At 45.7% G+C, this 13,921-nt stretch overlaps 1 protein-coding gene across 1 annotated transcript; it reads right to left on the bottom strand.

Moving 5' to 3' along the window:
• Positions 1 to 2,664: 2,664 nt before the first annotated feature.
• DFL_001250 (uncharacterized protein) lies at positions 2,665 to 4,960 on the bottom strand (the record flags this gene model as incomplete). Its single annotated transcript, XM_067629839.1, has 4 exons — positions 2,665 to 3,578; positions 3,637 to 3,801; positions 3,873 to 4,752; positions 4,934 to 4,960. 4 exons carry the CDS (start codon positions 4,958 to 4,960, stop codon positions 2,665 to 2,667), a joined length of 1,986 nt encoding a protein of 661 aa, XP_067495819.1.
• Positions 4,961 to 13,921: the final 8,961 nt, after the last annotated feature.

The following is a 13,921-nucleotide window of genomic DNA, read 5'->3' on the forward strand; positions in this document are numbered from 1 at the left end:
TTACCATGGCTATGATAACCCCTCATCTAATAGCAAGTGCAAGTAAGTTCAAGCGATACGAGTGTCGTCCTCTAATCCCTGGCGAGACGCCAGACTGTGCGCAGGAGTTCGATCTTGAACAGGAGGATTTACCGCCAAAAACGCCTGTGAATTCTTGGCATTGGTTGGCGAAACTCCACGGATCAACGAGCTGTGCCGGTAGTACAAAGTTCTATCGAAGAATGGAAACGAAAAACGCCATTTCGTGTTAGGGCTGGTTGCATTCGGTGGATGGATGGGGCTACTAGTCTCAATTTCTGCACTACTTTTGCCTTAGGTTGAACTATTCGAAGTGTGTGAGATATACCTCCATATTACCGACCAGGGTGCCAGATATATGTCCATGCAGGAAGTTTTCTCGGGCTTTTCAGGTCACTGCATTCTCAGCATTTGAGCATGCTTTCCCTCAAGTCCGACCGGTCGAGAACTCTTCGCTTTTGGCAGTTCGACCAGCTATCACACTCTCCGAGCTGAGATTAACAGGCGAAACTTCGATTCGTTTGAAGATGTAAGTTGGATGTCCATATGTGTGAACGCACTGACATTCCTAATGAAAGCCACCAGCATGAAAATACGAGAACCAACCACCATTTCCTCGGGGCCACCGGCCGAAGACGACTAGTCATAGCTTTCCACGCTTACGCAGCAATGGGTCCAGTTCCCCAGCTTCTCAAACAAACCAATACCAACACGACACGGGATGAAAATAGCTACAGAATTAAGCTCGAACACGCCCTTCCGTGGGACAACTCGTGAAGGCGAACAGAAGCTTCGCCTAATTGTTCCTCTCTTTCTAGTCCCGTTAGCCGTCCAACGCTAAGCCCCTCATAATACCCACTGACAAAGCTTAGCCAAGATAATAAAAATCTGGGGAAGAGTTAACTTCTTTTGTAAAGTGACAGAAAGGGATAGGCTCTTCGAACTTTCTTTTTCTGTGCTGCAATATCTGTTGCTTCACATGCGATTTCTTTTCGCATCTTTCCTCCCGCTGGTCTCGATCGATAGATGGCCATCACTGATTGGCTTGAACTCATGAAAAAAAAAAAGAGACAACAGTATATGTTCGCAATTAGTTCACTATATGCGTATGCGGAAAGAAAAAAGTTACCAAAATTTATCAAAAATATCGAAGAATCCTCGTTGCATGGAAAAATACAACGAAGAATGATGGGTACCGAGTGGGCTTGTAGATGCGGGTTCTTTCAAGCTTCACACGAAAAAAAAAAGAAACGAAGACGTCAATCAACTTCAAAGATAAAGCCCATTCTTTTTCTTTATCCCTCAACTCCACTACTAACAGATAGGTTCCCGTTTCGTATTACACCGCCAAATTGTGAAGGCGGGCTACAAGCGATCAAACGAAAGGTGTGCAGAGAGGGTGGGAAAAAAAGCTGGGGTACGTTTGTCAGGCCGTGCACGCATGCATAGGTAGTACTTATATATGTATGCACTCAAAAGAAGTATGTACCGTCGCAGTACTACTCCGACCAATTACGAAGCCTTGTAGGATAGTTGGCGAAGAAGTACACTTGGATAAGCTAGCAAAAGGTTGTGCAGGATTAGAAAGACATCAATCGGCCTTTTCTTCCTATTGTAAGGAAGGCTGGTTAGCCTAGGACCCTTCGACGATTTTCTGTTTTTCGAAATGCATTTTTTTTTTTTTTGTTCTTTCCTCGAGGTGGCTCGCTTTTTCGAATGGTCACACAAAAACTTTATACCTGCCAGCATCAGGGATCTTGTGAGCTGCATCGAAAATCAAAACTGGAATTGGCATTAGCTTTTAGGTTATTTGCTACTTCAATATCAACATCAGCGAAAACATTGAAAGCAAAAGGTAACAAGATAAGAACGACCAAATTAGCGTAAAAAAAAAAAAAAAAAAAAAAAAAAAAAACAATAAGAAAAAGAAACCGGGAAGAATGGCAAGAGGAAAAAGAACAAGAAGAAAGAAAAAAAATCTGCTGCCAAAGATAGCTAGCTGCCTCGCAAGTCTTTTTTTGTCTTCCACAAGCAAGCCTTTCATGGATAAAAAATTGTCTCCCTCGTGTGAAGCTAACCATATAATTTACAAATTGTACAGAAATAAGTACCCCATTTCCAAAGTCCAGCCCTGAACACCCTAAAAACCGCTAGAAGAGACTCCGTGAAACAAAGAGACAGGGTAAGGAAAAGCAGACAGGAGTTTAAACTTTGCAGATGTTAGTACTGGAGTAGTCCTAGGTAAAAAAAAAAAAGCATGAGAAAATTTGCAAAAAGGAATTCGTTGCAGTGAAGAATGTCAGCTGGCAGTGCAGAAACCGTGCAAGCTTCGAAGTGAAGATTGAAACCAGTAACCCAATCAAAGCAATGCTCAAAACATAATATTATTTTTCGAACGCAAAGCAGTCACCCAGCATGGCCTCGTTAAGGACAAGTCGTAAAAGATAGATGAAGATAGAAGGTAAGGGGATAGCTGAAGACAGAGAATGGCAGAGAACATTGCTGAAAATCGTCAAGGCTAAAAGTACTGACTAAAAGAACCGGGAAATATTAAGCTTGGTGATAGTAAAGAAGTACAACCACAAATTAACCTCTCCGTAATGGTACATATGAAATATATCATAAGCCGTAATAAAGAAAAGAGTATTAGACGCTATAGGCATTGGTGCCGTCCGTCATTGCGATATCTCGCATTCCGGGATCGGGGTAAAATTGGGGTGGAGGAGCAGGAGGATAACTCTGGATTGACTGAGTATCGTCTAACGCGAACCCAGAGTAGGCATCCCCACTGAAAGTGGGTTGGAAGATATTAGTAGGGACAACTGGGCTCGGGTAGAGTTCTTCCATTGTGATGTCGCCTGGGGAAGGAATCTGGTAGGTAATTTGATTGAAAACGCTGTTATACTGATATAACCCAGGGGCAGGATCGGCGTGCGTCGTGGCCATAAGACCGACGGCATGTCTAGGGGATTGGTTGGCTCCATAAGGGGATAGGGAAGTTGGGCTAGGGGTAAACTCAAAGACGTGGGTTGCAACATCAGTCATGCTGGGGCTCGAATGGACGCTAGTCTGGTTGATGAATTGTGCCCCGGGCGAATTGACAGTTCCCAGGCGATCTCTACCAAAACGACCGGAAGTATGCTGCGGGTACGGGACATTATTAGATCGATGTTGAGAGCCAACAATAGGGGCGTCACTCGGGTTAGCCGCACCAAGGGCCCCGGTGGATTGCCGTCGCGGGTACGATTCCTGGGGGTCATGAATCTGAGAAACGCTGTGTCCTGGATACACCGAATTATCTGGTGCTAAGTCTGGTCTTTGAACCAGTACCCCATCTGCCGTTTCTTGATCTTCCTCCTTTTTAAAAAAACTGGCAAGATTTGACTCGGATTCCATAATGGAGCTGAACGTCGGATCTACAATTTCTGTTGTCGTAGGCTCCTGTTTGTGCTTATCCTTGGGAGGAAGAGAGGTTCCCGGCCGTATGGTTTTCGGCACCCTCTTCTTCCTTCTCTTGTTGCCTTTGATAAAAGGCTTAACGAAGCGGATATGATCACGGTCTTCAAATTTGGAGCTGTCAGCGTACTAAATCCTAGATAGTATGGAAGGGTAACAAACCTAGGTTTCCCTCCTTAAGTCTGAGTTCTAAGTCCACCACATCGTACATCTCAGCAAGAATTTCCTTCTTGGTGGCACGTAGGGGAGCGTCATCAGTTGAAGCCCTCAGTTGACAAATTGGGGCTATTCCATTTCTAACTATATTGAGTAAGACGTCGAGTCGGTCTGCCATAAAAAATTAACGTTAGATGGTATTTAATTTTTGATCTTTCAATTTATGTGCGGGGAATACACACCTTCCTTGAGAAGATGATCTGGTTCTTTATGCGGAGCACCTTCCGGCCACCACCATGGCTTAGTAGAGTCACCTCCATTATATGGACTGTGTGCCTGCTTCTTTGGTTCGATAACTTTGATCCAACATTTGGCGATGGTCTTACAGTCCAGTTGTTGGATTTGTAGGAATTTGTTATAAATGTATTTATTAACAGCCTCCTCATCACCTATGCGCAAAGGCTCAAGTTGCAACTCCTCCTCCTCACTCTCCTCCTCATCTTCATTGTTCTCATTGAGATCCCCCTCGCCTTCTTGCATCATGTCGATTGTTGTCCAGTCAGATTCTATTTGAGCGCCTTCGGGAGTATCGGCTTCTTTTTTGATTCTTGTCGAATTTGGAACCGATTTTACTCCGGTTGTGCTGTTCTTCCTCTGTCGCGGTTTTCTCGGAGTAAATGTTGCAGTATCTATCGAGGACTCCTGCAAATGTGCCGATGCTCTTCGCTTCTTCCTCGGTCTTATTGTCGACAAAGATAGCGACTCCCCTTCTTCGGCTGGTATCGCTATGCTAGGCACTTCTTCTTCTTCTGACGGAGCTGATGGAGAAATTATTTGGCTAGCTGTATTCGTAGCAGCAGCTGTTGCTGCGGCGTTGGCGGCGGCCTTTTTAGCGCTGATCTTACTAGAAACCGGCAGCGAGATCGAGATATGAGATCGCTTTCTAGCAGGCAAAGTTTCTACTGCAGCACGGGCGTCCTTGTGGACATCCTCGTCGTACCATTTGTCGGTGTACGGTTTGAGGATATCCGACGCGTGGATGCTTATCTTACCGTCGGGCGTGACAGCAAGGATAGAAAATGACGTCCCCGCAGGGAAATTATTCCGCAGGGTCGAGAGGACCTAATTAGAAGTAAAATATCAACTATTTGACTCCCATTGTAGCGCCATGGTATTGCGCACGCCTTCAAACGAGGCTGATAGGGAAATAAACAGGCCAGTACATGTAGTACATGTAATCCTTTTTATGTGACAAAAAAGTGTAATTCATCGAAAAGAAAGAGAAAAGGTTATGCGTGTATACCTGCGAAGTATTATCTCGAGTGACCATTGTTTCGGAAGGGGGTTCGAAGTCCGATACCTGATGCAGGGAGAAAATAGTTCGAGCGAAGGCTTGCAAAGACCGAAGACTAGTGTTATGAGGTCGACTATAAGAAATGGAGCGGCCGGCCGTGGAGCAATCAAAGATGCATAAAGAAATGTGATCCAAGAGCTATATTATCCTATAGGATCATTTCATGACGCTTATTCGTGTATCTACGCGGCGTGCCTCTACGAGGGTCTTTGAGGTGGGAAAGAACGAAAAGAAAAGAACGAATGACTTTCGCAGACGGCAAGCTCAAGCTGGGTGGTTGCCCTGAAGCTGAATGGGACACTCTATTTGCTTCTTCCGGGTTTGCTATATCATTCAGCCATGCTCTCGTGTACGGACTACTGCATCTATTGCGTGTCTTAATGTTTCGTCAGTAGCTATCCGCCTGAGGACAAACTGAGGTCTTCGAGTCGGTAACTGAATCTCAGAACAAGAACGATGATGCAAAGATGTATGAATGGGGAAACCAAAAGAATGGATGTGGGTTTTGCAAACACAATCAGGCAAGCGGGCGATAGATAAATGATCAAAAAGCACTCCACTTTTTCTTTGGGTGTCTGCTATGTATTTAGTTATTGCCTGTGTGTCTCCATCTTGAGCAAGCAAGGGTGGCCCACCGATTGAAGGGGCCGGTTGCATGTTCGGCCCAACTCTGGTACTTGTACTTGTACTCGATACCTGCACGGTTCAAATTCGACGTGCGGTGTGTGGGTCCTTCGATCTCATGCAGCGTCAGCCCGTGAGTTCCCTTGCGCGTAGGTATTTGCTTTTCAAGATGTTTTTTTTTTTTTTTTAAAAAGAAAAACGCCTGCCCGAACGACAACGAAGAAGACTCCACAAAGCACAGGATGGGTGCACCACTGAAGAAAGGGCAATATCAGGATCCCAAGTTTGCAGAGAAAAAAATCTTAGGTGAAATCGAGGCTAGGCCAAGGACTCCTCCCATTGCGAAATTCCTTCAGTTCTTCCTGGTCGAAGGATCTGAGGCTATCAGCCGGCCAGACTGGTTCCTCTCATTTGCGTGCTGAAGGCTGCGCTGCCTTTGTTCTTCGGAAACTAGCCACTGAAACAGCTAGCTCGCGGGAGGGAAATTCGGGTTCGGGTCGCCGCCTATCAACCAGCTAGATCCCTGTGTTGGAACGAGATGTCAACTTGTAGCTCCATCTGACGCCCGTCTTGGCTGTACGTGCACTTGGAAATATGCGTACTGGCTTGCAATTGGGAAGTTTTCCAACCATCATTGTGTCATCTGGGATTCGATGTCCTGTCCTGCAATTGGGTGAGCCTTCTCTAGAATTTCTCATATATCTATAATGCGTCGTGAATTTGTGCATACAAATCTCATACCAACTTGATTCGTGTGGATATTGGGAAATGACCAGTTGGCCTAACTAACCTGCCTTCCAGCCGGGGCTCGGCCCACCCCGGTTAGCTAGTTAGAATCAGGGGAAGCCATGCAGACACCCCCTTGGTCAGCATCTGGGGCCATTGCGCTATCAAGACGTCTATTCCTAACTCGAAGCCGAGTCTAAATGAAGCATCGTGCGATAACGTTAAGTTTTCAAACCGAGGGACCCTGGTTTGCATAGTTAAGCTTCATTTGCGGCGTAGGATTGAAGATACCCTTCAGCAGTCGATGCTTGTCTCATCAACTAGACGCTTTAGCTGTACCTGTTGACGCACTTGATAAAAAATTTCTTCAAGAGTTAGTGATTAATCCAACAAATGCGTCATCTTGCGGTGTGCGGAGCGGAGCCATTGTTGAATTGTGCCGTGAACTGAAGCAATAGCCTCGCTCCTTTATGGTTACACAGACCAGTTCGCTTGGCCATGCATGGCCATATAGGAAGTGATAGGTTTGCCCACTAGCATGCTGCACGGTGCTTTCACGATACATCGAAAACTTCCACACACACTCTCTCCTAGCTGAAACTTCTTCCATAGATTCGGCTTCCTGACTGTGATTTTCAAGGGCAGACAAACAAACATTGAGCCGTCAGCCGCCTCGCGTCTCAGCCTCCCGCCGGCTGAGACCTAGTATAGCGTAGCAGGACAGACTTACAAGCGAAACCTTCGTCGACAGTAGCGAAATGAAACGCTATCCAGAAACGGATACCCCTCTAGCGCTGGGAGGGCAGAGAGGTATTTCCGTCGAGCTTTGGCTTCACCTTGGGCCGTGCTGGAGGCATGGAGTTCTGCATAAAGCACGAGAGTTCACACACACCGTCGACAGGCAACTTGGATCCTAGACCGATGCCTGAGCTTGAGACATCCAGCGAACACTTTGAGCCGATATTAGGCCAGGGAGATGGATATATGTGCCATTCCAGCACCAATGGTGTCTGGATCTCTAAATGGGGTAGCGATGAGCAAGGGCAGCAATTGCAAACCAGGATTACGGAAATCATGGCTCGCATAGCTGACATATTTGGTGACCATCTCCGGAGCATTGAGAGACTTGTGCCGAGTCATCTGCAAGCCATTGCGCCATGAAGGCTTTTTCATCGAGAAAGACGGCAAGCCTGACCCCTCAAAAATTCACCAGCTGCGGGCTCAGCCCGCTTGACAATACCCCCAAAAGAACGAGGGGCACAGGCTCTGGCTAGGTCTACTAGGCTTGTCAGGAAAAAACAAATTCCTCCCCCAGCGATCGATTTGTATTGCAATGCAATTGCCTCTTACCCCGGATTTTGGGCTGGTACCGTCAAGTGACTGAGGATAAATCTGGAGCAATAAGAGCCGGTACTATAATCGATTAGTGGAGTTAGTGAGAGTCAAACAGGCCAGGATTTCACGCATAGATTTTGTGGACCACCCCCTGGCCCAGGGCGAGAGGAGCTATACCTTGGATCGCGCGCAGGAGGAAAATTTTTGGGAGGGTTGACAATCGATGTTGTTTCCAAAGGCAATGCGCAACGTCACCAAACTACCTAGCTCTGCAGTCTCATATCTCGTACTCAACACTTTCCATGTAATTAATTGCAATTGACTTTTCTATAACAATCAGAATCGCACGATTACTATAACCTGCACAGTCACTCCATGCAAGGTGACCTTTATTAATAGCCTCCAGAAAAAATTTCGGGCTCTCAAAGACGGCAAGATCCATGAGCACTGACCCCCAAACTTGTCTGTCCATGTTGCCATTGCATCTACTACGAAGCGCGTGTACGAATCAGCACCTGCTACGTAACTTACATAGTACTACCTCAATTGCACGTCTCCTCGAGCCCTACAGTAGAATTGACAGCGAATATCTGGAACATAGACTCTACAGATACAGATTCCAAACCGGAGCCCTCCCAGGCCTCCGGAGGACTCATACAGCTGCAAGGAACAATCGAATCGGTAGGTTCGAGTACCTACTTGTTAAGGCTCCGCTGCACATGTGGTATGCGACCTATGTACCAATGTAACACCTTTTCAGACCACCCTCCTTTTTGAAGCTTGGGGTCTGTATTATATATCACGATGCACCTCATGACACCGCATGCTTAGGCTAGAAGGCTGACGGCGGCTGCCAAAAGCCGGTTACACGCGGATCTATGCAGTACAGACAGACTATCGGCAATACCACCAGTTCAGAATTCTGGAAGAAAACAGGCGAGAGGCACCATGAGGCCACTGTCCGGGATATCGAAGAAGCCAGAAGAGTACTCCGAAAGAAGCTCAGAAGGCCAAGGTCATGGCGAGATTGATAGATGAGTACACCACTTCACAGTTGCGATACATTCATTGATATCTTGCATACTAAAGGCCCGTTTGAATCACCCTAGGATCCTATGCCTTTTTCCAGAAGGCAGCCAGTAACGTCCGAGAGCCGTGTTTCATGTGGTATTTGTACGCTTGATCCATGCCCTCGGTGTCTATCGTGGCACCTGATATCGCAAACCAACTCCCCACTCTGATATTTTCCCATTCACTTCTCCATTTCTCTCCATTGCTTTTTCAGTTTCCAGCATGTGAAACCAATATATATGCATATACTAATGCAGAAGGAGTTGCTAGTTTCCACCATGGATGAAGCATCGACGACCTATTTCAACCCTGATAAGGTGTATGTACACGTGGATTCGAGGCTCCATCGAAAGTCTCCAGAAATAATAGCTCTAATGTCAATAAGCGGCATCTGAGCAACATATGACAACGTTAGATGACAATAGCTGACCACACCATCCATCTGGACACAGAAAAGCAGGCGCACATAAACGTTCTAGTTGAGAAAGAGGAAATTTCGAAACGTGTCGAACAAGAACCAACTTTCCAACGTTTCGGCCGAGTACTCTAGTACCAAAATCAAGACGTAAGTTTCAACTTATTACCCTGTGCTTCATAGCATATTGTTCTATCCTGCTTGGTGGCCGCACTAGATTGTGCCGTGGCCTTCACATCGTATTATCTTTTAAGCTGGTCTGGCTCTGTGACGAAAACCGAAGCAATGCATACATTTTGCAGTCTTACTTTTGCCTTCGTTTTATCACCTGAAGTCGCATTCAGGTTTTTCGGTGTAAAACATGATGGTGTGCTAATAATTTTATCATCCGAAAAATTTCGACAATGCGGTTGGCACAATCAATGTTGGTAGGTGAATGTAGCCTATAACATCAGTTGTTATTATGCTAGGAAGGACCATGTACAGCTCTTTGTAGTATTTGCGAATTGGGGCGATTCTGTTCTTCTTCGTTTTGAATACTCGCGCCACCTGGAAATGAAACGTATTTCGCTAACCAAATTGATTTTATATCAGCCAAGTCGATATATGGTGGACGAGTGAAAAGGGCGAGGGGAGGCAAACAGGTGCGTTCGACCCTCCCTGAATGATGACATCGTCGACTGTATACATGTAGCTTGCTGTTGCATCTTCGTGTTGAAAATCACCATATTATGTGGGTGCCAATGCCTTACTAACATCGCTACCAACGGGGATCCTTGTTTGTCTCGTTTTACCCGTGTCCCACAGCCCGTTATTGCTTGGAAGCTGTTTTGCTGATTGATAGCTGGCAATATCGACCCAGCTATAAGAACCTCACAAATAAAGGAAATCATGATGCCGAGAAAGCCGTATGGCTACATGGCAGACCCCATGCAATGAAATCGCCGCATTGGCTTCGGCAGATAGTCGGCAACTCTGGCACTTCTTACAGTGTTCTCGATGCTCCCCAAGCCGTCATGCCCTTGCTCCTAGCGCTTACACAATCCATGCAAGTCAACTAGCCGGCGCGGTAGTTCTACGTTTGTCATATCTTCTTGTTCGCCTTTCTTGCCTAAATATCATGATAAATAAATACAAATTTCGCAGAAGACTCGCAAGACTAAGTCCTCAGGATTGGAAGCAAAGTTGTCCGGCTCATCCCCTGAACGCAGGAGGTCCATACTCCAAAGCATATTTCGAGGCCAAGGCTTTGCATATGCGTGTCGTTTCAAAAATCTCCCATGCAGTGTCGATCACCCGCTAGTGCTATCAATGACCCTTGAAGTTCGTGATGGGGAAGCTGCTGTCGACGGTATGTCTGGCCGGCAAATCTGTGCCTTTAGGTTTCGACAAGCGGCGTACATGGCATGTGCAGTATACTGCGTAGAGTACCTTTGACTAGATCCTTCACCTTTGCCTTTGAAGCTAACTACTCCGCTAATACAGTTGCAAAGTTTACACCTTGAATGTTCAGCCAGCATCTTGCGAATCTCAAACCACTTGTTTGTCTTGGGCGAGAAAGGGATAAAAACTGGTCTGTTCACAAAATCTGCTCCGGGAAATAGGTGCTGTCTATGGACGGAACCGTCCCGCCCCAATGAAAACCGTGGATGACGTTGCCAAGCTTACGTGCCAAGCTTACGTGGTCCTTTTTTTGCAAAGGCCTCGATGGGACATTCAATAAAAAGCCTCATGCAAGACTCCAAGCCAAGTCGTTAATTGTATTCGCGATAAAGTCGAAGGCACCTCCACTTGGACTTCATTTAACCCGGCATTGTTAGGATCATTTTGAACTGATTAATTTTCTCACCCCTTTACCCCCCGACTGTGTTTCTCGCCTACTGATTCCCCTTGCTTCCGGTGTCCCCATCAATTTAGGTTATCGGGTGTCGACGCCACTTGGTCCCGACCCGAGTCAAGGTGCTTCCCGCTTCGCCGACGATAAAGCGTCGAACCTTACCTATTACTGTTAGTCCTCCGCCGGGGAGCTGGGTAGAATTGCTAGCTTCTTGTTAGACTTTCCCTGTGGTGATCGTCTGATATCCATTCGACTCCCACATTGGCCAACCTTCAGCCCAATCTTTAGCCCATTGACTAACGTCTACGGAGTACACCTTCGCTGTCCAATCTCCAAAACTGCAAAGTAATCCAACGCCATCTAAATTGTACGCAATGACATACTCGATCCCCACAACCAGCTAGCACAACATGCCTGTATTCCTTTATAATTACTTAAATAGTTTATGAAGGCTCTTCTCGGTTAACAACCAAAGTCATGCATCTACTTCGTATGAGGGGTCCAATTGAAGAATACTAATCGTCTGATTCAGCTGCAACTCCTTTAACCCCAAGCAAAACCGGGTTCGTATTCTCAGATTGTCAGAAGCCTTCGAACACAAACTTAGAGCCTCACTATAGACCTGATATATATTGATGTATTATCTAACCTCATCATTACTCAGTAACCCCCAAGGCGGCTATCCTATCTACCAAGTAGCAATGCCGTTAACTGCTTCAGAACGCCACGGACTAGGGCTAAGCTAACTTACATGCATCTTGATACGAGAGCAAGCGTCGTTATCCGGCTGACAAACCCATAGCTTCAGTAATAAGAGTAATCAAACGGGTTGCTTTCAGAGAATGAAAGAGCTTGGAATCCGATCTGTAATCATCATATTCGGTCAGTGATCGTGCACCATGCCCCCAAAGAGACTACCCCCCCAAGCTCACCTCACAAAACCGAAACGGTTATGCTTAATCGATGGCGCACGACATAGACTGCAACTGGACGTCAAAATTGCGGCACAGCAACCCGCCGCGCTCTTTTTACATGAATTCCATTGGCATTTTCTTAATTTTCCGCAAGATATAGCGATATGATTCGATTCGCAATTTTGAAGTTCCGATCAGGCTAGCTGGGCTTCTATAAATCGAAAACAGATAACCGCCGCCCCTCAGCCACTACAAACCACTACTATCCTAATAAGCACTACTGCGAGATATCAAAAACGTCGAGCTCAAGTGCTCTCGATCTCTATTCGAGCTAGTTGGCTGTTCATCTTTTCTGAATTTTCCCAGGTGTTTCCGAAGTTATATACGTATTACACTCAAAAGAACCCTTGAATAATCCGGTGTATTCTAAACTCCAAAACCCGAAATGGATTTTATGATCCATAGAATCCCAGAACATCATGATCCAAACGAGCATCTCCAGCTCGCAATCTTCAAATGCAACGTTTATCCGGTCGTACACACAAAGCAGATACAACATTGAGACCCCTAACCCCTTCTCGAAGGCCTAGAAGGTATCCGGTACCCTGAACATCGAGATACATATATCCTCTTCCCGTCCCGTCTATAGCTTTACTAAGCATCAACCACACGTATCCACACATTGCATATAGCACATACCACACTCCAAACCCCCCGGCCAGCTTATCTAACATGATCCCATTAAGCAAATATGTAAAAAAAACAAAAAGAAAAATCCGAAACAAGCATAAGACGAAACCCGCCTCGAATCCGTATTCGCCTCGTGTCCTTTTGCATATTTCCCCCCCTCTCCCTTCGATCCCACCCAAAAAACCGTTCGCGAGCTCTTTCATACATGACAGTATGTTTCCACCATGCAATAACACGTACGCCGACATTACATCCGCACATACATAAAAAAAAAAACTGGCCTCGTTTGGGCTACACTACGGCCCCATTCCATGCCCAAATGCCTATAGCCATCACCTCGTGTTGTTCCTGCCGTTGCTGACATGCAATATAGTAATATCAACCCGCAGCTTATATTCTGGGGCAATTGCTCTAAACCTAGCTCCAGATCCCCAGCACAAATTTATACCCAAAAAGCTATGTATAGCTATGTATATACAGTCCCACCTAGCAAAAGAAAGGCCGGAAATTCCGATGCGCTGGTCCTGTGTATCCTAACTATAGCCTATCTTAATTAACAAAAAACCTGGAAGTTATAGATGCCTATCACACCAATCTACAGGAACAGGAAGGATAAACAAGCCCTGTCGGTCAGTTCGACTCTGACCCTCCATTATTGAAATATTCGAGGGCGCTACAGGGTCCCCGCCTTATCGACTGATAGAAATGGGAGGTCCTACGCATGCTATGCAATCGGGATATTTGGTATCTAAGAATAATACCGAGGCGTTGTTTTACCAGGGCAATGCAATGGCATCAGTTTCTGCGTTTACACGAATGCGTTGCCCGACATATACATTACATATGTCAAGAAGATTCATGGGTTGATATCGTTCGTCCTTGCCTTGCAGCCTCAAGCTTGTAGGGTTCTACTTCGATATGCCGATGAAAATGCCGCAGAGCTCTTTCTACAATATCATTAATTTTATTATAGCCACTATATCTACTTTACCTATCGCCACAATTCTACTATAGCTATATCCAAGGTTCCTAGTTAATGAGAGAAAATACAATCTTTTGATTTCTAATAGCTAATGCTATAAAGTTCATCTGTCTTTCGTAAATGTCAAATTATCATCCAAGTGGTTATATCAATACAGGCCCTCTTCATAATAAAAGTACATACCCACACACACACATGCACACGCCCAATGCCTATGCAATATCTTAGCAAACATCACACCATCACCGCCTCAAATTCTTGCCCCTATACTTCCTCATTATGTGTTAAAATGCTTTTCCCTATCTCTTCCACCACCACACCATAACTCTCCGAAATATAGACA

Source organism: Arthrobotrys flagrans, assembly GCF_004000055.1.
Source record: "Arthrobotrys flagrans strain CBS H-5679 chromosome Unknown unitig_15, whole genome shotgun sequence".
NCBI classification, from domain to species: Eukaryota; Fungi; Ascomycota; class Orbiliomycetes; order Orbiliales; family Orbiliaceae; genus Arthrobotrys; species Arthrobotrys flagrans.